This window comes from Gobius niger (genome assembly GCF_951799975.1).
Source record: "Gobius niger genome assembly, chromosome: 14".
NCBI classification, from domain to species: domain Eukaryota; kingdom Metazoa; phylum Chordata; class Actinopteri; order Gobiiformes; family Gobiidae; genus Gobius; species Gobius niger.
This window is the reverse complement of record NC_136865.1, coordinates 29,380,366-29,398,241: the sequence shown is the minus strand read 5'-3', so window position 1 is coordinate 29,398,241 and position 17,876 is coordinate 29,380,366. Positions and strand designations below refer to the sequence as shown.

The following is a 17,876-nucleotide window of genomic DNA, read 5'->3' as shown; positions in this document are numbered from 1 at the left end:
CTGATTTTTGTATTCAATTAGGCCAACATATTCTCAACAGCCCATCACCCAGATGAGTAAAAAAGTATTACATGTGGAAAACCTGCTGGAGTTCACTGTGATAATGGATGAAATAGAGACTTTATTCTTTGTTGTTTTACTTCCTTACTGTGAACTGTCAAGTGAACAAATACTTTGGCGAAAGGACGATATAAATCCCCTGCTTTTGTCTGTGATGTTGATGCAGGTTAATTATCCAGCCGCTCGTGTTAATAATCTAACATGACTCACAACAGTGACTAACGCGCGGCCCACACTGCTTTTAGAATCGTTTTGTGTTTCTCAATTAGCGGCTAAAGGTCGCTCACAATGACGCGCTCAGCTCTGGAATCATCGATCTTAGTCATTCCTTTATTTTACATTCATTAGATTTCATTTCAACGCTTTATTCTTTCTCGACGGGATTCAAACTAGTCTATCCGTTTGTACGACACTGTTTTTCTAAGTATTTGAGCATTAAAGCCGCACTGTGCAACATTTCAGACAATAAATATGTAATAAAATACTCTTTATTTAGTCACAGAAATTATCATTGAAAAGCATACGTGTCTTTGTGGGGACAGCTCACCCCTCCTCAGATCAGAGTTAACTTTACTGGGGGCGGGACGTCTCCGGCTCGTCTCCATGGAGACGTCGACAAAAGGCAGCCAAATATGCAATTTAAAAAAAAAAATGTGTGTGTGTTAAAACTAAGTATTTTCCTCCCCCTACATGTTCCAGACATGTCCTAGAGAATGAGCTCAGACCTGTTCACCAGAGAAGTGCTGCCACCAAACGGTTTGGTGGCAGCACCTCCTCTTCGTCCTCTCTAACTGCCCCCCCCCCCCCTCCTCTGCCCGCAGTGGGAGGAGATCAGCGGCGTGGACGAGAAGTACAAGCCCATCCGCACGTACCAGGTGTGTAACGTGATGGAGCCGGTGCAGCAGAACAACTGGCTGCAGACGGGCTGGGTGGCTCGGCGCGGCGGCCAGCGCATCTTCGTGGAGCTGCAGTTCACGCTGAGGGACTGCAACAGCATCCCGGGCGTGGCGGGCACCTGCAAGGAGACCTTCAACCTGCTGTACGTGGAGTCGGACCGCGACCTGGGCGGCGTCACCCGCGAGGACCGCTACACCAAGATCGACACCATCGCGGCCGACGAGAGCTTCACGCAGGGCGACCTGGGCGAGCGCAAGATGAAGCTCAACACCGAGGTGCGCGAGATCGGCCACCTCAACCGCAAGGGCTTCCACCTGGCGTTCCAGGACGTGGGCGCGTGCGTGGCCCTGGTGGCCGTGAGGGTGTACTACAAGCGCTGCCTGGCCACGGTGCAGAACCTGGCGGTGTTCCCGGACACGGTGGCCGAGGCGGCGTTCGCGACGCTGGTGGAGGTGCGCGGCGCCTGCGTCAACAACTCGGAGGTGGACGCGGACAGCCCTCCCAGGATGCACTGCAGCGCCGAGGGGGAGTGGCTCGTGCCCATCGGGAAGTGCAGCTGCAGCGCCGGGTACGAGGAGGGACACAGCAGCTGTGAAGGTAGGAACCAGGAGCCTTTCTCTTCCAGGGCTTTTCCACCAGGGGGCTGGTTCTGGGGCTGGTTCTGGTGCCGGGCTGGTTCTGGTGCCGGGCTGGTTCTGGTGCCGGGCTGTTTCTGGGCTGGTTCTGGTGCCGGGCTGGTTCTGGTGCCGGGCTGTTTCTGGGCTGGTTCTGGTGCCGGGCTGGTTCCGTACTGACTTGGTTTCCCACCAAAATTAGAGCTGGCATAGATACAGACGGCATCCCTGGATTCTCCCATATATGGTCATGTTTGAAAACAGTTAAGGGGGGAAACTATTTGGAGAAAAAAAACTTTCTCTAATTATTCAAAAACTACTTTAACAAACGCTGAATTCTGAATATAGTTTTCTACTAAATAAAGATGCAAAAACATAGAGAGGAGCAAAGAGGTTCAACAGCCCATAAATACATAAATAATGGAGAATGCTAATGCTAGTTCTAGCTATGACGTTTTTTTCACTTCCACTGAACAATCTGCTGTGAATAATCATCCATATGGACCCGATTTAGACTTGACTTTATTTGTATGTGATAAATAAGTTTATGTTTCGCCTGAAAATGACTAAAAAGTGTGAAAAACTGTGTTTCCCAAGAGATTGTTTCTTCCCCCTCGGTGAGGCCACGCCCCCTTCTATGACGCGATGCTGTCTGTATATATTGTGCCTCTTGCCATAGCAACGCTTTGGGAAGTCAACTGTCTCATAAAACATGGATAGTAGCATTTTACTACAGCCATTTCTAGTTATAAAATACACAATGATAAGTTAATGCTCCCGTCACAGCAGTCGTTAACATTTTGAATTCTTCTTTCTAACGGCTCCCTCTTCTAGAGCATAAAGTAAAACAACAGTTGGTTTCCTCCACAGAGACTGTTTTGGCTTCTCCGGGAAGTAATAAGCACTAACTAACTAATATAATAAAGAGAAAGCCACACCCCCAGCCGCTGACATCACTGGTGCTCGTTTCTCGGTCCGGCTTTTAACTGGTTCCCGACCGGCACCAGTTTTCGGAACCAAGAGCCGGCATTTTTTCAGTAGAAAACGAAAGAACTGGTTCTGAAACTGGAACCGGCCCAGAACCAGCTTGGTGGAAAAAGATTGAGGCTGGAGATGTTTGTGTTTCTGTTGTTTGTTGTTGGTTTGGAGCCGTCACGTGGTTTAAAAGTGCAGTAGGAATAACGTCTGGATGTGCTTGGGTTTATGCTAATGTTTCATGTTTCGTCAATGAGATTTTATTGAAACATTTGATCCTATTTTGCTGCAAGCGGTCGTCAAAAACCGAAGGCAAAGAGACGCTAAAAGAACCGGGTTATTATTGCATTGAGTCGCTGATATGGAACTTTTATTCTTGATAATTTTTTTTGGTTTGGAGGAAATTGTTTGTTTTTTGCTCAGTTTTTCAATTATGCAGTGGTTTTATTATTCATATTCATATTTATTCATCTGCTGGGCTCCTTTTGACTAGTTTGTTTGACTGCTAATGCTGGAGACGCAGACTGCATGAGCAAGTGGTTCCTAAAGTGGGGTGTGGGGCCTCCTGGGGGGCCTCGGAGACGCCACACTGGGGCTTCTACATTAGTTACAAAACCATTTTGAAATGTGCTGCTTTGAATCAGTGTGTGTTCCATTATACCTAAAATCATGACGTATTCTTCTCAGTAGCCGAGTGATTCATACTGTCAGAGGCTCCGGGGAGGCTCATTTACCCAGGATATACCTGTGGAGAGCTGAATATTACCCATAATGCACTGCAACCTTGTTTATTTAAAGGAAAGGCCTATGTTTCTTGAGAAATTCAGCTTATGGTTGTTAACCTGTTACTTGCCTGATCAGGGGTCAGGGGTTATGATTAAGTTTAGGAACGGCAAATGTGATGTAAGTTGTGTTTCACTCACATAGAACTTACACATAGTTTTAGAAAGTAGAAGGCCTTGACTTTCAAATGAGGTATCACACTGACATACAGGCAATAAAGTCTCAAGTCAATACGCTTTGAGATTTGGATATGCATCACTGCTAACCTTGAGCCTAACTCTAACCTGGCAGATCACAGGTCAAACATAGTTCATATTTGAATTGAATTCCTTATGATAACCAACCAAAACCAGTTTATAAAAAGCTTTCATTCATAAGACTGTTTTATATATCTATATCTATCTATACATAGATTTATATTTTATCATTTGATTGGACACGTGATGCAGCCGCTCACTCAGATGCTGTTCCAGCTGAGCTCAAGCAAACGAGAAACAGCCTTAAAGGAACAGGCCACTGTTTTTCCAATTATGTTCTTACCTGAGCTTAGACGAGTTGATGCGCAACTGTCTGGTCTTTGTGTGTGCGCTCAGTCACACAAAAAGACCAAAGATGTTGTGTTGATGTCTCCTCTATGGGGCCAAAACGGGGGCGAAGTTAGAAGCGACCGAGCTCTTCCACGTTTTCCCTTCGACGTCAGTGCAGAAAAGTAAAGATATCACTACGCGGACGACGAAGTAGGTATTATTACGCCTTACAATATAGTTCCCCTTCTTATCCGCTTAGAAAATCATGGGATGATTGGGGGGGTCTTTCATCTCCTCTGGTGTCTCTGGCCAGAAAGCCACAATTGCAACATTCTCTGCTCCGACCCGGAGGCCCCAATACACACGTATAGAGTCAGGAAGAAAAGCGTAGTATTTACACTCACGGACAATTAATGAGTAAAAACACAACTTGCTACGACAGCTGCAGTGGCGCTTATGGCCTCTAGGGACAAGAGTTACTTAGTACTGCTTTAAAGCAGTACTTATTAATTGTCTTGGAGAGTAAATACTACGCTGACAGAAAAGACAAAGGGACAGAGGGATATTGTTCATCCAATTACACAATGGAAATATTTTTTTTTCACTCAAACTTTGCTGTAAATACTGTTTAAAGTGACTTTAGCCTGCAGTTAGCTTTGCCCGTTAGCATGGTAGCTTCTTCTTCGTGATTCTATTAGTGTGCATTGCTTGCTCCGGTTCGGTGGCAGTCAAGTTGCAAATATGGTTTTCTGGCCACCAGGGGGAGATGAAAGACCCTCCAATCATCCCATAACACTTGTATTACCCCCAGAGGGACTACGGAAAGGATTTATTAAGGTAAACACATTACTTAGTACTGCTTTAAATAGGGAAACCGTGGAAGTTTAAGTTTAAGTTTAAGTTTAATGGTTTTGTATAGCCCAATATCACAACAGAAGTCGCCTCACCGGGCTGCACCAAACATTAAAGCAATAAAACAGAGCAATAAATATGACAATTAAAAGTTCAGGTGTATCCAGGCAAATATAATGTCCAATAGGAGGTAGCGGCGTGGGCGTCCCCCGTCCTTAGACTCTCCAGCACGGCAAGGAAACACTCAAAAACCCGGCAGGAGAAAAGAGAAACCTTGGGGAGAACCACAGAAGGAGAGATCCACTCCCATGGACGGACAGGTCATAAAGACCCAGGGCCGAAGGATCCCTTAGCAGACGGGCCAAGATCACAGACCGTCCAGTTCTCAGATTCCAAGAGGAATGAGCTTGGTCTCTTCTAGCTTCACCCCCGTTTGGCCCCATAGAGGAGCGGAGGAGAGGCTAAATGCTAACAACATCTTCGGTCTTTTTGCATGACTGAGACCAGACAGTTAAGCATCAACTCGTCTAAGCTCAGGTAAGAACATATCTCAGTCTGGAAAAACTGTTCCTCTTGAGATCGTCCACATTTGTCTCCTCTATTCTGGCTGATGCTTCGTCATATCCGGCTTTTCTCTGATTGGTGCAGACACTTCTCAATCACCGGGCATCGGAATTGGAAGAAATCCCCTCTGATCCCAGATATACTCTTTGTATATGTCTGGCTTTTCATTTACTTTCCAATAGTATTGACACAATTAGAATAAATAGCAATTAACGTGTTGTTCATATGAATGTGTTGTGTTGAAATGATTCAGTAAAATATCGTCACAGTGATTTTCATGAGAGTAATCGAACACTGCAGCTCGGCCGTGTTTTCATGGTCAAATCCTCCCGGTCTGCGGCGCTTTCACGGATGACTCTTATTTAATTTCGGACAGTAGCGGCTAATGCGAGAGCCGCTCTAATGCCGCGTGATTTTTATCTGGGATTCTCAACAATGAGACACGCTTCAGTTGTAAAAAGCCCCATCGAAATCTTATCGTGGAAATTGGCAAATGTTATTATCCGGCGCCGATCGCAATCTCGCTCTCGATTTCTTCTCAAGGCTGAAGACGAGGCTTTCTATGAAACGCTACACAAGCGCAATGAAAGCCCGTCCAATTACGGCCCGGCGAAAACAGAGCGGCCTGGAGTCGGAGTCTGATCGGAGATAAAGGGATTGAACCAGTTCTGTCCATTCTGCAGGTGATTTCTGTGGGTCCGCTTTATGTTAGATTCTTTAGATACTAATGCACATCGTTTGGAGGAGTCGCCACTCATTCTCCAAACATTTAGTAAAGAATAAATGTGGAATGAGTAGCTCTCGGGTCAAAAAAGGTGTTTTTTCCCCGTTGGTTTTCTCCCGGTGTTACAGTTTCCCCTTCCACTAAAAACATGTACAATAAGTTCCCTATGGCGTCTTGAAAGTGAGATTTTGCAACCTCAGAGGGACTTTTTATTTGATTTGGACAACATATTTTAATTCAGTTTTTGTCCTAATATTTGGACGAAGATTTAAATGAATAATCTTTATTACAATCATGTTTAATCGCGGCCCTTCATGTTTGTTCTCTCACATGAACAAAGCTCAGAGCTGCTTCTTTAAATGATATGAGGCTCTTTAGAACTGTCATGGGAAGTTTGGAAGTTTCTTTTTAGTCACAGTTTTAGTCTCATAAAGACGTTTAATTTAGTTTGTCTCATTTTATTCATCAAAAACATTACTTCTGACAAAATAGTTCATCAGAATCAGAATTGGTTTTATTGCCATGGTCATGAACAGGTTCACAACTGGGAATTTTCGATTATGGAACATGAAACGTAAAACATAGCATATCATTTTAGATAAATAATAAACTATAAAGACTTTAAACTATAAGACTATAAGGGCATGTGTATTAAGTAACTCTTGCCCCTAGAGGCCATAAGCGCCACTGCAGGTGTCGTAGCAAGTTGCGTTTTTTACTCATTAATCGTCCGTGAGAGTAAATACTACGCTGACAGAGAAGACAAAGGGACAGAGGGATATTGTTCATCCAATTACACAATGGAGATCATTTGTTTCACTCAAACTTGGCTGTAAATACTGTTTAAGTGGCGCTAGCCCGCAGTTAGCTTTGCCTGTTAGCCTGCTAGCTTCTTCTTCGTGATTCCATTAGTGTGTATTGGTGGCTCCGGTCACCAGGGGGAGATGAAAGACCCCCCAATCATCCCATTAACACTTGTATGACCCCCAGAGGGACGACGGGAAGGATTTATTAAGGGAAACAAGTTACAACAACAATTTGACATAGAACAACAGTGTGAGTGTCTTTGATTGACCTTTGTTTAACCAGGATAGTCCCACTGAGATTAAGAATCTCTTTTTCAGGGGAGTCCTGGACCCAGAGGGGAATCTATTGTACTTTTATTTATTTATTTTATTTACAGGTGCATTGAGTGTGGACAAACCACATAGAGCAATAACCACAGATTCTCTATGTCAGACCTCAGAAGCTAAGCAGGAAGGGACTGGTCAATACTTGGATGGAGACTGTTTGGGAAACACCAGGAAGCCAGTGTGAATGTAGTGAGTGAGTGAGTGGTGGTGGTCATAGGGGCCGATGGCACAGACTGGTTGCCTTGCTTCCATCACTCAAGCCCGGGACAGCTGTGGCTACAATAGAAGCTAACCACCACCGAGTGTGGCGCGAATGAATAATGACAGTGCAGCGCTTTGAGAAACTTGGTAATAAAGCGCAATACAAGTGCAAGCCATTATTATTCTCCGTGTAGATTTAGGATCTACTGCATACACTGATATCTTTTAGTCCCAGAGAAGCCGCTTCAGCCGCTCTGTAACTCGTCCTAACCGGCTGTTTGGATAATCCTCGGTGTCTCCGTGTCCCGTCCGCACTATCGCTGCCCGCGGAGTCGCTCCCACTCACCGCCGCTCGATAATATCGACCCGTTTTGAGGACGCCCCATCTGCATTCTCTCCAATTACACCCACCAGTAAATAAGACATTGTTTCCAAAGCCGGAGCAAATTGAACACTCATTTTCCCCGTGTTTTGTCGCCGTTGCATCAGTTTCAACGAGGCGGAACCAATTATATCATCGGTGTTGGTTTTAAAAGCCGGGAAATGCACACTCCAGACCAGCTGGAGGCGCTGTGCAGATGGACTCACACTGACTCGTAAGGAGGGAGTTTAATGCTTTTCAGTGCTGTTTTAATATATTTGTGTGGAATTTAATATATTACTTAACCTCTTAACCCCCACCTGAACAGAGCAGATTTTCTCCAGTTTGGCTTTACCCAAATCTAAAAGTTTCTTGAAAAAAATCTTCAAAATAGACACGAAAACAAGGATGAAAATACAATAGAAAGGTGACAAAAAATAGTCAAAAAAAGCAACAAAAACATGACAAAACGCGCCGACAATGCAACGAAAAGTTTCAGTTTTATGGTTCTTTCTATCGAGAAACTTTTAGATTTAGTTAAAGCCGAACTGGTGAAACACTTGGTTAAAGTGGGATGTTGAACAAAATACAGTAAAATATTAGACATACAATTAAAAGAACTCGAGCTACAAGAGCATTTAAATGGTTTGTGTTGGTGCAGGGATGAAACAAAGTTAAACTCCAACATGTAGTTAATGTCGTCATAACAAAACACAAAGGAAATCTTTGTCTGCACTTATTACTATTTTCACTTTATGTTTTGTCAAAAGTAACTAGTAATATGTAATACAAATATATTACAATTTTAAAGTAACTTTTTGATTTTTTTGATTCATGTTTCAGTCGTGACATAAATGAAACAAAATATAGACTATTAATATAAGAAAATTCCATAAAAACAAAAAAATAAATCATTATGAAGAAATAAGTAGCAATTTTACACGTCAAAATTAAAGCAGAACTAAGTAACTCCTGCCCCTAGAGGCCATAAGCGCCACTGCAGGTGTCGTAATGTTTTTTTTACTCTTTACTTTACTTTAATTGTCTGTGGGAGTAAATACTACAATGACAGAAAAGACAAAACTGTAAATACTGTAGCGCTAGCCCGCAGTTAGCTTTGCCCGTTAGCCTGTTAGCTTCTTGATTCCATTAGTGTGTATTGGGCGTCTGGGTTGGCGCATGGACAGTTCCAATTGTGTTTTTCTGGCCAGAGACACCAGGGGGCGATGAGAGACCCCCCCAATCATCCCATTAACACTTGTATTACCCCCACAGCCTTAATTTTGGTAAAATTTATGGTTCACAAAGTGAGGTTCGAGACCCTCTGGGGGGTCGCAATATGATTCTGAGACAATGTTTACATTTCTGACATTGAATCTGATGTATGTTTGATTGAAAACAACGTATTTTAGTGAAATTAAGCCAAACAGAACAAAAACCTGACCTTCTTATGATTAAAAATTAGGTTTTTCTTTGTATTTTTACTTATTTTATTTCCTCTATGTGAAAGTATGAATCCGACAAAAACGATTACAAGGAGTCTGACGCGTTGTTGTGTGTGTGAGTGAGTTTCTGAGCCCAGAATGATTTTGTTTCTAAAAGTGTTGAAATGCTCAGAGTTTCTGTATAAACAGGCCCCTGCCCTCCGTCTGAAAATATACATCATTATGTAGCTTCATCTCTTTGTTTAACCTGTCGAGGAGTTTTGTTCCGCATTTATGTCTCATCCTCGACATAAACAAACACCTCGACATCTCCTCCTCTCCCCAGACGCCTCCATCACCTGCTCTGCGTGGGCAGATTGCATAGGCGACGGGTTCGTCCTGATATAAGCGTGTGCAGAGCGGGTCCCGGAGCTGCGCCTCGGTTTAGTGGAGCATTACGGCTGATCAATAGCTCTGCTGCGCTGGGAGAACTCCGCTCGGCACATGCATATTCAAAACGCTCCGGCTCAAACGCTCCTCACAATGCGCCGTCTGAGGGGGAAACGGGGCAGAATCGGAGGCTAATGGAGTTGTCTGAAACTTGGTGTGAAATTTAGAGGAAGGACGGGAACAACTCTTTCTTGTGGATGAGAAGATGAGCTTTTACACCTCACTGGGCAGATACTGGTGGAGGGATGAGGCTTTAATGAGGCTTTAATGGGAGAAAATCTGTAGGAAACTCTCTCATACTCGGGGCCCATGGTTTGGAAATCCAACTTCATGTAGCAGAAAACGTGCAAAGGATCATGTCTCTTTAAAGCGAGCTGGTTTTCTATCAATCAATCAAGAATGTCCTGGGTTCCATTCCCACCAGGACAGGGCCTTTCTGTGTGGAGTTTGCATGTTCTCCCCGTGTCTGCATAGGTTTCCTCTGGGTACTCCGGATTCCCCTACCACTAAGAACCTGAATCCTCCACCCAGATGATTCTGACCACCAGCCTGGCTCCACATCATGGAGATGCGTCCCTGAGCGCGACACTGCCGTCGAACCACTGCTCCTTACGGGCCTCAGCTGCATCGAAGGGTGGGTTAAATGCGGAGAATACATTTCCCTACAGGGACAACAGAGTATACAAACAAACAAACAAACAAACAAACAAACAAACAAACAAACAAACAAACACATAAATCAGTTGCTTTATTTTCTCACAATATAACGGGAGTTTCCTCACAGGGCTGCACCAAACATTAAAGCAATGAAATAAAACAATAAACAGGACCCAGTGGGAGAAAAGAGAAACCTCTGGGAGAACCACAGGGAGATCCGCTCCCATGGACGGACAGGCTGTAGAGACCCAGGGCTGATGGGAGCAAATGACCCAAGATCACAGAATGTCCAGTCCTTGTTGGAGCTTCAGTTCTTCTTGTCCGGTCCCTGTAGACAGAGGTTCCTTTGTTCTTCCCTGGACAGGGCTGGAGACAGTGACACCAACGACCCACCATCTGAAACAGGGGGCGCAAGGGGGAGTGGGACAGGAGACACTGTGTGAATAGTGATGAACATAAATGGAATTGAATCTTATTTGTTTAACTCTTTTCACATGACACAAGTCTCCCGAACAAGGCCAAACTTTTTTTAATGAATTTATTTGAATGGGACAGTGCATATTAACCCCTTAACTCCCACCTGAACCGAGCACATTTTCTCCAGTTTGGCTTTACCCCAGTCCAAAAGCCTCTGGAAAAAAGCTGTGAAAATAGCAACAAAACTGAGACGAAAACAATGATGGAAATGTGACAAAAAAGTGATGAAAAATGGATGAAAAAGTGGCTAATATGTCACAAGAAATTGACAAAAATTGACGAAAAAAATGACAAAAAATGGACCAAAAAATGACAAAAAAATACAAAAATGTGATGAAAATGTGACAAAAAAATGACAAAAATGTGACAAAAAAATGACAAAAAAATGTGACAAAAAAATTACAAAAATGTGATAAAAAAATGACAAAAATCTGACAAAAAATGACAATAAATTGACGAAAAAGTTACAAAAATGAGTTGAATACCCAACAAAAAATGATGGAAAAAAAATCTGATGACGTGAAGAAAAAGATCCTCTCGGTTCAGGTGGGAGTTAAGAGGTTAATGAACAGAGACAACTAGTGCTGTAAATATGCCGGATTTAGCTCAAGGCTGATTTCCATCCGCAGTCCCATGAGGCACCTCTGATGGTAGAGCCTCAGTGTCTAAGTGAGCATGTGAACAGGAGAGTGGTTTCTTTGAGTGTCTAATGTAGGTGGTAAAGCGCTCTATAAATGGAGACCGTTTATATTTGCATTTCTTATTTTATGACGTTTTGTTTAGTCATGAGCCAGAGAACAGCGTCGTGCTCCATCGTCTTTCCCTTGTATAATCATTCACAAATATTAACATGTTTAATATCCATGTGTAACACGAATATAGCTTATTCAAAAACTTAAAAAGATATCCAAAACATTCCCTCTGAAAACAAATCTTTGTGACTTATATATCAACAAAATAAAGCCATACAGTCCATTATTTAGGTTTTATCACTGAAAATATGGGCAACTTTGGATGTGTTGAACTTCCTTTTATTACACGCAGCATCTCACGTTAAGTCCTCGTATAAGACATGTGGCAGATTTTAATGCTGGTCCAAATTTCAAACTTGAACATTTGCTTTCAGCTCGTGGAGTAAAAAATCCCTCCTGGTAGAAATGCGGCGCTCTGAAAGTTTGTGCTTCTCGCTTCCCGTGTTTCTTTGCGCGGCGCTTACCCTCCTCTCACCTCGGCCTTCTGTCCGGTCTCCGCCGGCGTCTGTCTCGCGCCGCTTTGATTTTATTGTAGGAGAGGCATTGTTGGTAATTACAAAAAGCCGGTCGAGCGTCGCGCGGTTTGTTTGCAGGGGGAGCGTCTGCCAATAACCCGCCGGCGTCTCTCCCAACTGTCCAAGCGCTCGCAATGTGCAACGCGGCAAATGTTACGCCTGGCTCCCAGAACGAGATGCATGTTTTAAAACTACCCCTCGCTGCACTCCGCTCAATACTTTATTCAAATGGAGCGTCACTTTTCCGCTGAAGAGACAAAAACAAGAAGAAGAGAAAAAAAGATGGCCTGCGTCGTTCAGGCTGAGCGGGGGTTTCGGGAGCGGCGAGGGTTCGCGAGAGCTAACGACGCAGGTGAGGTTTAACGCTGTCCCCAGAAAACCCCAGGAAGTAACGCGGTGAGTCATGAAGGTAATTAGCCTTTAGCCACGCTGACATTTAAACTTACTGCGGGAACATGTGTCCTCGGATTCACATCCAGGCTCAGCACAGAGCAGAAAATATGAGTTTTAGAGGATTTAATGCGAGAAACAGCAGGAGAAAACTTTGATTCCTCACACAATGGACAATGTTGATGTTTAGCTTCAGTTCATTTTTAAGTCAAAATGCTAAAATCAAGGCCTCAAATGTCATTGAAAAGCATTTAATTAGATTCAAACTAGCATTAAATCTAAATCTATTGGAAAATTGTGACGTCACTCAACAATTTTGACTGTATAAGTTCATTGGAAAATATCAAATGTAATGTGTAAGACATATTCAGTGCTTAAAGGGACTATACAGAGTTTAAAAATGTCAAAATTAAGTATTTTCCTCCCCCTACATGTTCTAACAATGTCCTAGTGTGTAGAATGAGCCCAGACCTGTTCACCACAACTGCCTCTAAAATCCTGCACTGTCACTCAAAAAGGTGTTAATTCAGGTCTGAAGTGCCGTCATGCTTAATATAGAAGCTGCAGTTACACCTATGACCTGAGATGGCAGTAGTGAGTATAAAATGGCTAACTTGCATCTAGCCCCTTTAAAGTTTCCCGTTTTGTCCAATTATCTTTCTCTGGACTTGTCCATACGAAGTCAAGCTGAGGACCAAACACATATTTTATCAGTCCAGTGTATCGTCCATACGAGTGCGGCGTTTTGGGCGTTTGTAAACCAACATTTTCCAAAACAGGTCCCAGAGGAAAGATCTCAAAACACTGTTTACGTGGCTCCGTTTTTACGACGTCTCGATGACATCACAGCTCCAGATTGGTGTCTGTGATCCATAATCTACTGACCTGATAATGAGTTTTCCTCATGGATCTATGATGGTTTGACTCTGCCCCTCTTTGCTCCACTGCCGTCCACAAGCCACAGGTGAAAAGTTGAAAAACACGAGTCAGTCTGTGTTTTTGGACTGACAGTAAAAGTCACTGACAGGTTTTTACGTCTGAAGAATAAACTCTCCTCCTCGTCTCTTCTGTAGATCCTAAATCCTTCAGTTTCATTTTCACTGTTCCACATAAGTTTACTGCACATGCGCCTCTACATCTATTATCTGTGTCAGCGTCACAGCGCCTCACACAGGCCTGGAGGATGAATTGTTTTCACAGACCTGAAAATATAAGTGTTTTGTCTTCGTGTGGATATAGCCTCTGTTTGATGAAATGTTTGCAAATCCTAAGAAATTAAAGTGATAGTCTGGAAGTCGAAATGTTTAACAGATTTCATAAAATGTGCAAAATCAACCGTCTTGTCTTGCATTTTGATGTAAAGTGAGTAATAATATACAGTATATATTATTTTTTGTAAAGTTCCTCCTTCCTGGATCTCAGCAACTAACCAGAGTCTAGAATCCTCTCACGTCGACCAATGAGACTAGCTTATCTGTGAACCAGCCTGTCAGGTCCAATCAGGAGGAGGGGGAGGAGCTTGATCGTCTCCTTTTGAAAATTCTGCTCCTGCCCTCCTCATTTTGCAAACTTTCTGGTTAAAGAGGGGGAGGAATTTCATTGCTTGCTTTAACGTTTCATTCTATCTCTCCTCACTTTGCAAACATACAGACTTACTTTAAAATATCATTTATTTGCATTAGAAATGGCATTAAAAAGCATTAGATTTCAGAGCAAACTGAGCCTTTGCGATGCTTATTTTATGGATTTTGTAAACACCAGCGAGCCAAGATTTCAGTAAATAATCAAAACATTGCGGCACACCAGCCAGTTTCTCCAGGCGTATTCATTCACAAATACTGACATGTTTGTTTTGACATGTATACATGTGTAGCACAAAAGGCGACCGAGATGACGCTGTCCAAATATGGTCAGTTTCTTGCAACAACATGTCCAGCTTATAGTCGCTCCTACTCCAAACATTCAGTCTTGAACTTAAACATAATTGTACGTTTTTAGAGGGATTTTTCCATATCTAATTCCTTTTCTGAATTATTGAGCTTTGAAGTAGGTGGAATTTGAATTTTTACAGGGTTTAAAATTTCAACATAATGCATTTAAACCTGGCTCATTTCATATTTGTGAATAGTGTCTGCAATTTTCTGCAACGCCTTCTTCTTCTTATTTTTATATGAAAGAACATGTTTTCCCCGTCATATTCATATCAGTCATCATCTTGGATCCGTTTGTTCCTTGATGTTTAAACTCTCTCTCGGAAAATAAACAATTACCTTTAGTTCACACAGTGTTCAGTTGTTGCACTGAGTTCCCCATAGACTCATGTCGTTAAAACACTAAGATGCATAAAGTGAAATCAGGAGCTTCGTATCTGCCCCGTCTGTCGTTCATCTGAGGCAGAGGAGTCGTGTGAGAATATCAGCGTAAGTGCCGTGTCAGCCACCTCTGGAGTAATGAAGGTGTAAAAAGCCTGGGAAAAAGAGCAGCTTTCAGATATGGCGGCAGAGAAATGGACTCTTTTTCATGTCGGTGACCGGGCGTGACTTACCGGGCGAGGAGCATTACTTTAATTGATTTAACGAGAGATACGGACACCTCTGCTTTCCCACTTTTCTTATTGGTCGTAAAGTGAAGCGAACATGTTGTATCATGCATGAATGTGGCTTAAAAACTCCCCTCCTGCAGTAGAAGAAGAGTAAATGGATAAAATACAACTCAAAGTATATTTGTGTGTTTATATGTTAAAACTTGGCGAAAAGCTTGAACCAAACGAACACAGGCAAAGAGTTCCGACAGCTTTGCTTTTGCTCTGTAATTACAATTGTTTCATTTATGGCTATTAAGTTTTATATCGATCCAATCACTGAGCCCATTGTCACGACAGGAACCAAATAATCACTAGGAAAATATTCCCTTAAATCTATTTCACAAGAATGTCCCTGCTTCATGTTCAAGAGGATTTTCTTGTTGTTGCGTCTATAAGCCTGGGAATCCCCACGTTTCTGTGTGCGCTCGAATCATTGGAAACTGTACAACAGCCTGGAAAAACACCGAAAACAGCGTCGCCTGTAACTTCATGTTTTGAGCACAATTCCCACTTAAGCAGCGATAAAAAGAGAGAAAGGACGTTATTACCTCCTGAGCTGCAGAGTCAGATCCACATCAGGACACGGTTTCTTTCAGCTAAACTTTTCTAAACTCACTGCACTTTAACGAAGCGAAAGCTCCACACGTCAAAGATCCTCACATGGTGTGAGCCTCACTCTGACACTGATCATTTACCAAAACTGTACCAACAACCAGCTGCTTGTAAAGTTGTAAACAAGAGCACGTAAGCTCCGCCCAACAGCACGTAAGCTCCGCCTCCGGGTCTGTCGCTAAAGGTAAAGACGTCTTTCTTGTTTTCACGGCTTGGTTTTGCTTTTCAATTTGCCTAAAAACTAAAGCTTCTTGTTCAGCCCTGGTTTATAACTGGTTTATAACTGGTTTAGTTTAGCTCTGGGTTTTATGACCAGAGTAAGTCCTGGTTTAGACCTGGCTCAGTCCTGACGCAGACCGCGGCTCTGCCATCTCTATTACAGAAGTTTAGTACGTTGTAGCTTCACCAATTCTTATTCCAGTTCTTGTGTCTTGTGAAGTCTGAAGAGGCCTGTAAGTTATAGCTATGAGGTGTAGCTTTTCTCTGCTCCCCCCCGACTGGAGCTTTTCTTTCGGTTCCAAGTAGGTACCGTTTATTTGTACCATTTAACCGTGCCCATCCCTAAGCATGTCATACATCATTGCATACAATTGATATGATTGGCTACGGCTACGTGCAGACACATATGATAGACATTCAGCCCAATTAACAGCTATGGACGATCATAAACCACACCTCTGAAAATGAACTGGTGGTCCCCAGACTAAATATAACTTGTGAAGTTTTGTCTCGCAATAGCCAGGCCAGCAGTAACAGTTCTGTGTGAAAAACGACATACCGTAAGTTCCAGACTTTTGAGTGCAACTGAATATAAGCTTCACCAACTAAATGTGTAAAAGAGAAAGTACATATATAGGCCTTAGATTGTCTCTAAGCCGCAGGTGTCTATCCTTGTTGTAACATGAGAGCGCTCACACTCTGCACCAGGGCCGGGAGATGACAGGGACCGGTGATATGAGCAGCTGCACCTCCTCTTTAATGTTTCATTCTCATCTCCTTTTCCGCAAACACCTCACAGCGTTTTCTATAGGCTACTTTAACGCACTAAATGGACACCAAACTCTTTCAGCCCATTGTGAGTTAAAACTACTGAGATGAAGAGCATAAAAGCTATCAAAGCGCTGGCCTCGCCGCTTTAGAAACGTGACCTACAGTAAGCACAGTCTTTTTTTTTTTTAGGTGCTGATGTTTTTTCTTGCTCACCTACTTACAAGACGTATTCCATCAACAAATAATTGAACTTGCCTGCTCAAATCAAGGCCAGACATTCCTATTTCCAGAGCTATTTTCACATCACTTCTTGCTTTAGACTCAATAACTCTTCACAAACGCTCAATGCTTTGTCATCTAACTCGAGTGTAAAGATTCAACAAAGCGATAAAGTTCCAAACACACTCTTTGTAATCTCCAGCTTAATTACAAGCAGCTGTGTAAACATATTATGGAAATGAAACTTCACATTTCTTCATCGTAACGCGAGGCTGTTTTGGTTTTGCATTTTCCTTCATCATCTCGAATCGTTTCCATCTCGCACAGCGTCACATGGCGTTGAGAAAGTCTCGGGCTCTTACGTAACGCCCGCACCGTCCTCCAGTAATTACCCCGTTTCCCCGGCTCGGTGTAATTACTGGAGCGCACGGCGATAGCAGATTCTCTTATTATCTGTGTTCGCTGTTGGCGCTCGAGGCTCAGGCGCCGCCATTGGTCCGGTTCCCACGTAATTTACTTCCCTCGCGCTTTCATATCTTTTATTAATTTGGGTTTTTTTCTCTCTTTCTCCACCACTTCCTCGCTCTAGTCTTCCTCTCCCTTTCCTCACTTTCTCTCTCCAGACATGTGAATGGTAAAGCCAGGCTCAATACTAAAGTATGGCGAGGTACGTTATGTCCATTTCATGGCATTTATATAATATCTGTGGTTTGTCTATCATTAATATCTTATAAGATGATGTTTAATGGCAGAAACTTAATTGAATATGATTTAGCATTTAGCTCAGAGGACACTTTTAAATGCTAACTTGTATCCAAAGTAAAATCTCCAAAGGTTTGTACACTCATTAATGATTTCTAACGAGGCTTTGTCATCACCTCAATGTGGTCGGTGGTTGACAACAGCTGGAAACATCTGGATCGTTCATAATTTGCAATGATTGATGGCTAATGCTAACAGCCATATGAAAAATACATTGGACTAGCCTAATTGCTAACAGTTTGCATACGTCTGCGATTATAAATACTTGTGTTCCCGCTATGCTAATGTTGCTAACATCTACCACAGGCTAACGACAACAATAGCTAACTGCGCTCTCTATCTTATCTGTATGA

General features: G+C 42.9%; 1 protein-coding gene and 1 long non-coding RNA gene across 2 annotated transcripts in view; one reads left to right on the top strand and one right to left on the bottom strand.

Annotated features, from left to right (window-relative positions):
• Window positions 1-17,876, bottom strand: part of LOC306973998 — an 818,053-nt gene that overhangs the window by 485,736 nt on the left and 314,441 nt on the right. The gene's annotated exons all lie outside the window — the stretch shown is intronic.
• epha10 (EPH receptor A10) overlaps window positions 1-17,876 on the top strand; it is a 418,807-nt gene that overhangs the window by 126,611 nt on the left and 274,320 nt on the right. Inside the window, exon 3 of the mRNA XM_079570885.1 lies at window positions 882-1,554. Within this exon, the coding sequence (XP_079427011.1) occupies window positions 882-1,554 (673 nt within the window). The remainder of the gene's footprint in view (window positions 1-881; window positions 1,555-17,876) is intronic.